The 12,913-nt window shown below is 30.7% G+C and overlaps 1 protein-coding gene across 2 annotated transcripts in view; it reads left to right on the top strand.

Moving 5' to 3' along the window:
- The window catches only part of LOC107659692 (testican-2-like), a 45,698-nt gene that overhangs the window by 17,502 nt on the left and 15,283 nt on the right, over positions 1–12,913 (top strand). The window contains exons 2-3 of one of the 2 annotated variants that reach the window (XM_016448708.1): positions 4,402–4,410; positions 4,703–4,748. In XM_016448708.1, the coding sequence (XP_016304194.1) occupies positions 4,402–4,410; positions 4,703–4,748 (55 nt within the window). The remainder of the gene's footprint in view (positions 1–4,401; positions 4,411–4,702; positions 4,749–12,913) is intronic. The other variant, XM_016448709.1, reaches the window with a different exon arrangement.

The raw sequence follows: 12,913 nt of genomic DNA, 5'->3' as shown, positions 1-12,913 counted from the left end.
TTTCTTATTAGTGTTTCACAAATTAATTATTGACTTCTGAGGTTGTAATTGATTTAGGATGCTGTCTATGTTAGACTCACTTGATGTCGGAGCAGAGCGCAGAGCTAATCACGCAAAAGCGGCGATGAAAATATGATTTTCTCTGCGAATGAAACCACAACAAAAGTGTTACTGCAGAGAGCAGCGTTTGGGGAGAACTTCTCAGATCACAGGCTGACAGGCAGAGAGGCTCTTTTGAGTCTTGAAGAGTGACATGCAGCATCTCACTGCAGCACTGCGTTCTGTGGACGAGGCTTCATTACTGGAGCTGCTGGGTCATCGGCCCGTCACTCGTCAGTTAATCTTTAAATCATCAACGAGGAAATCCTACCCATTTAAACAGATCATTCAGTTTTTTAAGTTTCAAACCTTCTGCTTGGGACTCTGAAAAACAAAAAACATTTAGATGTATGTAGTTGCATTGAATATTATGCTTCCATCTATTTGGATTACACAGTTTTAACCCAAACACAATAATAAACATGCATATTTGTCATGCATATTGTAATAGATTTCTGTAATAGCACTAATAAACTGAATGTGGTTAAAATTCACACTAATCAGGTTTATGTTTATCATCAAATTAATCCAGTTTGCTTCAATATAATTTTATTTTAACTGAATATCGTTTGTTTAACAGCTAGACATATTTTAAGCATATTCATTATTTTTTAACTGAACGAAATACATATTTATAAAAATATATATTTATTGAACCGATTTGTGCTGATTCTAAACGAGTAAAATACATGCATTTTGAAAATATGATTATTTAAATAAAATCAATGACAAATGTCTGACAAAATCATGCATCACTTTAAGCTTATTAGTTTGTTAAAACTGTGTAATCCAAATAACATATAATAATGAGTAAATGACAATTTTCATATTTGATTGTATGATTCCTTAAAGTATTGTGAGATTTTATTTTAGCTGACTTCAGAGTTGTAGTTCCAATAGAAATTTTATATGCTATATATATATATAATAAAAAATGATATATATACTGTATATATATGACTGTGTGTATATATGTATATGTGTGTGTGTGTGTGTGTGTGTGTGTATATATATATATGTGTATATATATATATATATATATATATATATATATATATATATATATATATATATATATATATATATATATATATATATATATATATATATATATATATATATATATATATATATATATATATATATATATATATATATATATATATATATATATATATATATATATATATATATATATATATATATATATATATATATATATATATATATATATATATATATATATATATATATATATATATATATATATATATATATATATATATATATATATATATATATATATATATATATATATATATATATATATATATATATATATATATATATATATATATATATATATATATATATATATATATATATATATATATATATATATATATATATATATATATATATATATATATATATATATATATATATATATATATATATATATATATATATATATATATATATATATATATATATATATATATATATATATATATATATATATATATATATATATATATATATATATATATATATATATATATATATATATATATATATATATATATATATATATATATATATATATATATATATATATATATATATATATATATATATATATATATATATATATATATATATATATATATATATATATATATATATATATATATATATATATATATATATATATATATATATATATATATATATATATATATATATATATATATATATATATATATATATATATATATATATATATATATATATATATATATATATATATATATATATATATATATATATATATATATATATATATATATATATATATATATATATATATATATATATATATATATATATATATATATATATATATATATATATATATATATATATATATATATATATATATATATATATATATATATATATATATATATATATATATATATATATATATATATATATATATATATATATATATATATATATATATATATATATATATATATATATATATATATATATATATATATATATATATATATATATATATATATATATATATATATATATATATATATATATATATATATATATATATATATATATATATATATATATATATATATATATATATATATATATATATATATATATATATATATATATATATATATATATATATATATATATATATATATATATATATATATATATATATATATATATATATATATATATATATATATATATATATATATATATATATATATATATATATATATATATATATATATATATATATATATATATATATATATATATGCATGTCTATTCCATATCTACTATAATATTATAAAATGTAATATGTTGCTTGCAAAAAATTATTTTGGCCAGAATAAACTTATGCATTTTTGAATGGCTGTTAATGAAACAAAAAGTAGCTTTTTACTCACATAATGATGTAGTTTTAGCATCTACCAGCAGCAACTAAACCTGGTCGATTACTCAGCAGATGTTTGGACGTTTTGTGATCTCCGGACATCAGTATTGGCAGCAGCCATTGCAAACCACATATTGATCGAGCACTAGTGTCTATCTGTCTGTTTTTGGTTTGTTTTGCGTTATGTTCATTCTCCAGGGCTTTGTCTGCATCTAATTGAACAGTGCGGCTCCTAAGCACTACAGAATCACAGATTGATTGTGTTGGCAGAATGTGGATGTCGGTTTAGTATGCATGTGAAGCGTGAAGAATGCAAATTTCATTGGAACTAAATTTCAGCTGAGCTTCACAGTCGGATTCGCTCCAGGAGCTCGACAACATTATAATGAGAAGCTGAGCTGCTGTCAGTCTCTTGGTGTCTGAAGACATGTTCTCTGTTCGCTCTTCAGCTTCTGATTCATCGTCTTACACAATCACAGTTTTCATGCATGAGAAAATCCCTGAGCATCTACAGTGGGACTGAGAACGTATATTATCTTTTCAATTTCATTAATTATGTATATAATCTATTATTTTGTGTTTATTTTTTTCCTGTTACCATTTTTCCACATCAATATCAAACACCAAACAAATGATTAATTTAACTTTTTGCTGAAAATCTGACTACAATTACAATACTTTTAAAATGTGTTCGGTCCTTTTTGTAGCTTGAAATGGTCATTGATTGAGATAAAAAATCCTCATCAAGAGTCTTCAAACATTTGCCTTTTGTATTGTTTCACAGTAAAATAAATAACATACAGGTTTAGAATGACAAAGATATAATAAATAATAACAATATAATAACATGAGGATATAAGTATATAATGACAAAATGTTACTTTTTGATCGAGTGGTTCTTTAAAATATTGTAACATTTTATATTGTTTTTATTTTATTTTATTTAGTTTTGCAAATGCAGTTCCACAAAGTAAGAGGCAGATGAACAGAGAGGATATAATAATGAGTAAATAATGACAATGTTGAGAATTTTTTTGATTGAACTATTCCTTGAAATATTGTACGTTTTGATATTTATTTGATTTTATTTTGACTTCAGAGTTGCAGATGAACAGAGACGCAAAGTTGAAGATCTTTTTTCCGTTTTTTTTTTTTTTTATGTTGCTTGTACATGAGCTTTTAGATATAATACGTGACCCTGGAGCACAAAACCAGTCATAAGGGTCAATTTCTCGAAATTGAGATGTATGCATCGTCTTAAAGCTGAATAAATAGCTTTCCATTGATGTATGGTTTGTTAGGATAGGACAATATTTGGCTGAGATACAACTATTTGAAAATCTGGAATCTGAGGGTGCAAAAAAATCTAAATATTGAGAAAATCATCTTTAAAGTTGTCCAAATGAAGTTCTTAGCAATGCATATTACTAATCAAAAATTAAGTTTTGATATATTTACAGTAGGAAATTTACTAAATATCTTCATGGAACATGATCTTTACTTAATATCCTAATGATTTTTGGCATAAAAGAAAAATCGATAATTTTGACCCATACAATGTATTGTGGGTTATTGCTACAAATATACCCCAGCGACTTAAGACTGGTTTGTGCTCCAGGGTCACATATATTATTGCCAAAAAACTAAACACTATAAATTGCTCTGGCAGTCCTTAAATCCCTCGGCTCATATTCACCCAGATCATATTAATAGATGACAATTAAAGCAAAGTGAGGAGCTGTCCTCTTTCATGTGTTTCTAAGTTTACATTTAATTTTCTCTCTCTCTCTTCATTCCTGCTTTCCGCCGGACTCACGCTGCTGAAGGAAGTGGAGGTTTGTTTCTGTGTGATGTCTGTGCTTCACCGGAGGCCCTCAGGGGCCCGACTCATTAACAATCTGGTTTACTGCCATTCAACAGCAGTATATGTTCAAACCAATAACACTAATCAAACATCTATAACCCTCTGGTTTACAATTTTAACAGAATTTTGAGTAAATATTGTGTATAACAAAGCAACATTTGAACTATTTGGTCTAGATCAGGATAACATACCTCTTTGAATGTGTTTTATTTTACGTCACGCATGTGATTATATAATGATTTCTCTCTGGTGTTTCTCATCAGGATGACTACATCCGTACACTGGAAGGTCCACAGGCTTCGGATGAAAGTGAGTAACGCAACATACTCTTCGCTTATAAAATCTCAAAACACGTCACATCAGAACCAATGAAAAAAATAAGAAATATTATATGAAAATAAGAAGAAATATTTTGCTCAGAGAAAATGAAGCCTAAATGAATCTTATGTATTTATACTTATTTTGATTTTTATAATAATTATTATTAAATAATATTTTTTTTACATCACTGTAGTTTTTTTGTAATGCCTTTAAGCTGATTCAAACCAAAATTGTACTACAATTGTTGTTGTTTTTTTAAAAATTAAAATTCATTCACATTACAATGAGAAAATTGTCATGAAAATATTACAATGCAAAAACAGTTATTGATGGTACTAAAAATAAGCTTTTTTTTAATTCAAAGTGTAATTTTATTTTATTTTATTAAATTTTATGGAGACATTACCATAAAAAAATGATGCCTTTAGCACATTAAAATTAGAGTTGAAAAGGATTGTCAGTGTCATTTTAGTATCATTGAGATACTATTGCACTTTTAATTAGTTTTTAAATATTTTTTTATTTAAATTTTTAAGTTTTAGAAATTGTTGTATTTCTGTCTTTTTTTTTTAATATATCTACATAGTTTTTATTAATTTTTTATTTCAGTTTCAATGTAGTTTTCAGTTTTTAACACAGCAAGTTAATGATAAAAGGTACTTTTATATATATTATATATATTTTATATTATTTCAGTTAATGTTTATGTTTTGTTTGTTTGTTTTAATTTACTCTAACTATAATAACCCTGTCCAGAGCCAACTCAAAATCTAATCAACTCTATGTATTTCTTAATGTAAATATATATATATATATTTCTGGATAAATCTGCTCAGTGTGCATCCGAAGCGCTCTGACTGTATTTCCATTTTTACACAAATATAATCCGTCTTCACTATAAATGCATTTGTTCTTCTGCTCGTAACATCAGAGATGAAGCATCAATCTGTCCATCATGATATAGAAAAAGAATTAAAGGTCACGACCATGGGCTTTTAATGTGCACTGAAAAAAACATTTTGAAACCGTTTTCACTCAGTAAAAAATTATAGCTGTATAGATGCAGACATTTGATGCTTTTGTGATGATTAGCATGGTTTGCACTTTGCCTTTTTGACCAAAAAAAAACCTTTTACTCAAATTTAAACGTCTTTATGAATGAGTCACTGAATCATTGGCTCACTCGATTGTTCAATTGGCTGATTCATTCAGAAATAAAGTAAGTGACTCTCTTTATGAATGAATCACAGAATCATTGGCTCACTTGATTCATTCAAGCGGCTGATTCATTCAGAAACAAAGCAAGTGAGTGTCTTTATGAATGAGTCACAGAATCATTAGCTCACTTGATTTGTTCAAACGGCTATAATACTATTACATCTCAAGAAGACACAAAGGACGAATATAAAGATACAGTTTCAATGCTTTCAAATGAAGAGAGGTTTAGAGCCAGTAAACTTTTGTTTGTGAATGTGAAATTTAGCCAACAGCAAACACAAATTAACTCTTTTTACTCAAATTTAACCACCTCATCCTGTAAATACGGCATACGTCTTTGTAGTTCTCTTGTGTTCTGGTGACTGCATTTTTCATATTTATCCCCAGACATTTGGATTCTTCTGCTCTGTTTGAACACGTGTGTAATCTGTCACGCTTACAGTGAATATTTCATGCCTATATTGAATTCCTAAAACTCTATTACTGGAGAATGTGTCTGTCTGCTGCTGGCCAGTGACTCTAAACTAGTGTTGTCATATTGACTTCACGACCTGCAGACAATTCTGCATTACTGTCTGAAATCCCATCTAATGTGGCAGTAATTACAGGGCCAGCGGGACTCAACACACATCAGATCGTGGGCTTTTGTTTGAGAGCGCAGATTAAAAAGGGTAAAAACGGGATCTTGAGGTTTTTACAAGAGCGGCTTTGCATAATTTAATTCAGCAGCTCCCTTTGGTCAAATGAACTGATTTATAGTTGGATCTAGTGTGAATTTTCACTGTAGTATTGTTTCAACTAGAGCTGCCAAGCAATTAAAATGTTTACCTTGTGTGCTGATTAATTATTCAAATTAATTAAAAAAATTTAAAAAAGAAATTACACCAAAAGATCATTATTGTTGAATAAAGCATTGAATACCCGTTTTAAAAATAGCTTTAAAAAGTCTTTTTGATTCAGCATTCATAAATAAAGATAATAAAATGGGTATTAATGTTAAAAAAAAAAAAAAACATATGATGAAATATGTTGAAATATGAAATGATTCTCTAAATATGTAACCAAAAAAATGCCATTAGGAGGCAGCGAGTCACTGTCTTAATGAGTGAGTCATTTAATCATTCATTCAACCGATTCATTCAAACGGCTGATTCATTCAGAAACGAAGCAAGTGACTGTCTTTATGAATGAGTCACTGAATCATTTGCTCACTCGATTCATTCAAACACCTGATTTATTCAGAAATTAAGCAAGTGACTCTATTTATGAATGAATCACAGAATCAATTGCTCACTCAATTCATTCAAACACTTGATTTAATCAGAAATGAAGCAAGTGAGTGTCTTTATGAATGAGTCACTGAATCATTAGCTCACTTGATTTGTTCGTTTAAAGAACTGATTCATTCAGAAACAAAGCAAGTGTCTGTTATTATGAATGAGTCACTGAATCATTGGCTCACTCAGTTTGTTCAATGTGAATGTGAAATTTAGCCAACAGCAAACACAAATTAACAATGTAATATTTCCCTATATTCTCTTTTGAGTATTCAAATAATCCAAAGAAAGCGTCTTTAAAACAAAAAGAAAAGTCACTTTCAAAATAAGATTGAATAAACATTAAAAAATCTGACCAAAATGTTTCTGTATAGGTGCATTGCCCAAACAAATGAATGAAATCTTCTTCAGAGGAATGACAAAAACAGCAGTTCACTTCAGCCAGTGACTGTTTAGAAACGAGTCTTTAAGTCATTGATTCACTTGATTCGGTCAAAACCGTGGATTCATTCAGTAACGAATCATTGACAGGGCAGTGCCTTAAATGCCTTAATCATTTTAACACATTACTCTTTCCAAATTAACATGTTAAACGTATTACAGCTCTAGTTTTAAAGGGATATTTCACCCAAAAATGAAAATTGTGTCATTAATTACTCACCCTCACGTCGTTCCAAACCCGACCTTCGTTCATCTTCGGAACACAAATTGAGGTATTTTTAACGAAATCCGAGAGCTCTGTTTACATGAAGCGGAAGCAAGCGCATGCGTCGTAATACTCTCCACAATTGTTGAATAAAGTCGTTATTTTTATTTTCTTTGAGCACAAAAAGTATTCTTGTAGCTTTGCAAAATTGTGGTTGAACCCCTGATGTCACATGGACTATTATACCGATGTCCTTACTACGTTTGTGGACCTGGGAACATTTCAGTTGTGTTGTTGTCTATGAAGGGTCAGAGAGCTCTCGGATTTCATCAGAAATATCTTAATTTGTGTTCTGAAGATGAACGAAGGTCTTACGGGTTTGGAACGACATGAGGGTGAGTAATTAATGACAGAATTTTCATCTTTGGGTGAACTGTCCCTTTAAGCAGCCACATGTTCGTGCGAATAAAACCCTCAACATATTTTTACTAGGGATGTAAAAATCACTCAACTCACGATTCGATTCACGATTTTATTTTTTACAAAATGAGATTTAAGACAAATTATAAATTAAATGTGTCCTTTTATTATTGCTAGGACAAAATACTGTACGTTTCTTTGTGAAATTGAAATATAACACTATAATAATATACTAATATAGCACTTGTAAATTATTGCTATTTTGTTGGTTTTGATTGCTTCTATTGTCCTCATTTGTTAGTCACTTTGTATAAAAGCATTTGTTAAATGACAAAATGTAAATATAATGTAAATGTAAATAACAAGTTATTTTTTTTTATTTTAAAACAAGCCCCAACAAACTAAGGCTTTGTCTGAGCTCTTTCCATTTAAAATTAGAGGCAACCACTGCATTTTAATCATGATCCAAACAAAGATGCTGCATACATGCAACATGAGCAGTTTTTAATCTAAATTAGATTGTATAATTTCGAAATTTGAAGCAAAAGCAGAATGGTTTGACCAGTTTTGTGAGACTATGCATAAAAAAATATCTGCATGAAACAGAAACAGCAGACGAGCTGAACGAGACGCAGATTCACTCTCTGCCAGCAGGTGGCGCTTAAAGCGCTTCCTTGGTTACCGCTGTAAACAAAGCAGCGCTGCGCTTATGAACAGCAATGATACAGTGTTTCCTTGGTTACCGCTGTAAACAAAGCAGCTCTGCACTTATGAACATCAATGATGCAGAGTTTCCTTGGTTACCGCTGTAAACAAAGCAGCGCTGCACTTATGAACAGCAATGATACAGTGTTTCCTTGGTTACCGCTGCAAACAAAGCAGAGCTGCGCTTATGAACAGCAATATGCATTATACAGAGGCAAGAGGAAAAGAAAAAATACCATCGAAAGACAGTAAGTTCCCCTCAGACATACATTCATATAAACTCCTACCCCTAACTGAATCGCGATTTGTTTAGCATCTCAACCGATTTGAATCGTCACATATTTAAATCGATTTTCAACCGGCTGGCGGTTAATCATTACATCCCTACTTTTTACCTTGGGATATGAAGATCTAAACATCTCTAGTTGTCATAGTGAGCCTTTAGGAATCAGAATGGGATAAATGCGCCAAAAAATACGAGTAAATGTGGATGGATACAGCGAGAGTCCTGCGCTAAATTAAACACCTTCGACACTTTGCACCTCTTTCTCTGTGACTCTCAGTGTGGCTGCTCTCATAAATTTATGAAGCTTGTAAGTGTGCTACAAATCATATCATAGCGCAGGAATTGCAGCACGCTCATGTTTCCATGGAAACACCTCCAGCGCAGCTCCGAGGCGCGGAGGGAGATGTGATGGCCTGCATACGGTCACAGAAATCACAGGCATTACTCACCTCACAGGGTTTGAGCGTAACAATAACCCACCGAGACAGTGCTGTGTGTGTGCTGATGTGAATGTACAGTCAGACGGTCATTATCATAATATAAACCCCAACAGCATGAACATATCATCACATCGCAGTACTGTAATGTGCATGTCAGGGTTTCACAGTCATGCAAAATTTTAAAATTGTGACTCTTTCCAATTCTGGAAAAGTCATACATTTTCTGTAGTCAATATATATGTAATATTTTATATATTTCAGCTGAAAAATGTTTCATCATCTGTATATGAATGTATTGTCCATTACATGATTTTAAGTAAATAGTAAAGTTTACGAAATCCCAGATATAAAGTTTAAAAAAGTTTAGGTGGATAAATAATTACAATAAAATTATAATACAATTATAGTAAAATAAAAAGTAATAAATAACTCCATGTATTAAAATGTTTTATTTAATATGTTAATACACAGTGTTACACATTTTAAAAATAAATAAAAACTAAATATTAGATGAAAAGCTTAAACTTAAAAACTCTTTAAAAATAAATAAAGGTTCTCTTGGTAGAGAAGTGCTAAACCTAATAAAACTAAAAGAATTAAAAAATATTATTTGATTTATATATTTGTATTACAAGTATTATTATTAAATTAATAATAAAATTATTAGTAAATTAAAGCTAACTATAAATATTAAATCTAATAAAGACAAAAAGCACATAACAAAACACATAAATAAACTTTAGGGTTATTGGTTAGTTTGTTATTTAGTTAGTTAGTTATACATTCCGTCAATATAATTTTCCATAATTTTGATTTGTCTTTCTATCCAGTAATCACAAACTGAAAATGTAATTTAAATTAATTAGTTAAAAGATGTGGAAACCCTGTATATACTGCTGTTTTATACTATCATAGTATTTACTTTCCAATGTACTTTAAAGGAGACATATTATGCCCCTTTTTACAATATGTAATATAAGTCTCTGGTGTCCCCAGAAGGTGTTATATATTCTGCAGAATGGAGCAGAAATATCCTGTCAGGTTCACGGTTTGTTTATCAGTGAATAATAATCTGAATAATCATGGTGTCATTGCTGATATTTGTATGAAAGCATGTTTTCTCTGTGTTTTCTCTCGGGAATGGATGTTTCTGTGTGGTGTTCTGTCTTTGGCCTGTAGTTGTTTGCAATCTTGTTTATCGGTTTATCATCACACACAGAAAACAGATGGCACATTCTCTGCAGAAATGCCACTTCTAGCCCCATCCCTTCTCTTTCCTGAGGTGTTTTCTCTTCTCTAGTGTAGTTTTGAATTATTCATAATCAGTGCTCAGATAGATGAAAAGATATTCAGAATTTCTGTTTCCCATAAAAGTGTTCGAATGAGATTGTAAAATCTGCTTTATTTAGAGCGTCATATTCCTGTAACATTTATAAGGGCACAGTAGTGATCTGATCAATATTATTCCTTTAGTAATTTGGTGCAAACTTCTATAATAAGGAGGAATTCACTAATGTGACTTGCACCTGCTGGTAGCACCGCTCATTTGCAGGCACATGTTGGTTTAGCTCCTGATTCGCTAATTGAATTATGCAAATCAAGTAACGAGTCCATCAAAAGCCGTGCTGACCGTAGTTTCCTCGCAGGCCGGTTCTGAGAGCAGGATCTGATCCAGACACCTGCAGCAGCTCTTTAACATCGCTTATAAAGCTCTGCTCCATCATCTGATGAAGAACCAATGCTGATCAATACAAGATGAAAAGCAAATGCTGCTTTATCCATCATAAGAGAAATGCAGTTATTCTTATTTGAGTTTTCTGAGTGTGTATGTCAGGGTTGCAAAATGTGCGATTTTAAAATAGGATAGATAGATAGATAGATAGGTGGACGGACGGACGGACGGACGGACGGACGGACGGACGGACGGACGGACGGATAGGTAGATGGATAGATGGATGGATAGATGGATGGATAGACGGATAGGTAGACGGATAGATAGGTAGATAGATAGACAGATAGGTAGATAGGTAGATAGATAGACAGATAGGTAGATAGATAGGCGGACAGATAGATAGGTAGATAGATAGGTAGACGGGTAGATAGATAGATAGATAGACAGATAGATGGGTAGACGGGTAGACGGGTAGACGGATAGACGGATAGACGGATAGACGGATGGACAGATGGACAGATGGACAGATGGACAGATGGACAGATGGACAGACGGACAGACGGACAGACGGACGGATAGACGGATAGACGGATAGACAGACGGATAGACGGATAGACGGATAGACAGATAGACAGATAGATAGACAGATAGATAGATAGATAGATAGATAGATAGATAGATAGACGGACAGACAGGTAGATAGATGGACAGACGGACGGATAGATAGACAGACAGATAGATAGATAGATAGATAGATAGATAGATAGACGGACAGACAGGTAGATAGACGGACAGACGGACGGATAGATAGACAGACGGACGGATAGATAGACGGATAGATAGACGGACGGACGGACGGACAGATAGATAGACGGATAGATGGATAGATAGATGGATAGATAGACGGATAGATGGATAGATAGACGGATAGATAGACGGATAGATGGATAGATAGACGGATAGATAGATAGATAGACGGACGGACGGACAGGTAGATAAATGGATAGATAGATAGATAGACGGATAGATAGACGGATAGATAGACGGATAGATAGATGGACGGACGGACGGACGGATAGATAGATAGATAGATGGATAGATAGACGGATAGATGGATAGATAGACGGACGGACGGACAGGTAGATAAATAGATAAATAGATAGATAGATAGATAGATAGATAGATAGACGGACAGACGGACGGATAGATAGACAGACAGATGGATAGATAGACGGATAGATAGACGGACAGACGGACGTAGATAGATGGATAGATGGATAGATGGATAGATAGATAGATAGACGGACAGACAGGTAGATAGACGGACAGACGGACGGATAGACAGACAGATGGATAGATAGATGGATAGATAGACGGACGGAAGGACGGACAGATAGATAGACGGATAGATCGATGGATAGATAGACGGATGGATAGATAGATAGATAGATAGACGGACGGACGGATAGATAGATAGACGGATAGATAG

The sequence above is a fragment of the Sinocyclocheilus anshuiensis genome, unplaced genomic scaffold (genome assembly GCF_001515605.1).
Source record: "Sinocyclocheilus anshuiensis isolate Anshui unplaced genomic scaffold, SAMN03320099.WGS_v1.1 scaffold75, whole genome shotgun sequence".
Taxonomy (NCBI): Eukaryota; Metazoa; Chordata; class Actinopteri; order Cypriniformes; family Cyprinidae; genus Sinocyclocheilus; species Sinocyclocheilus anshuiensis.
This window is presented reverse-complemented; position numbering and strand designations above follow the sequence as displayed.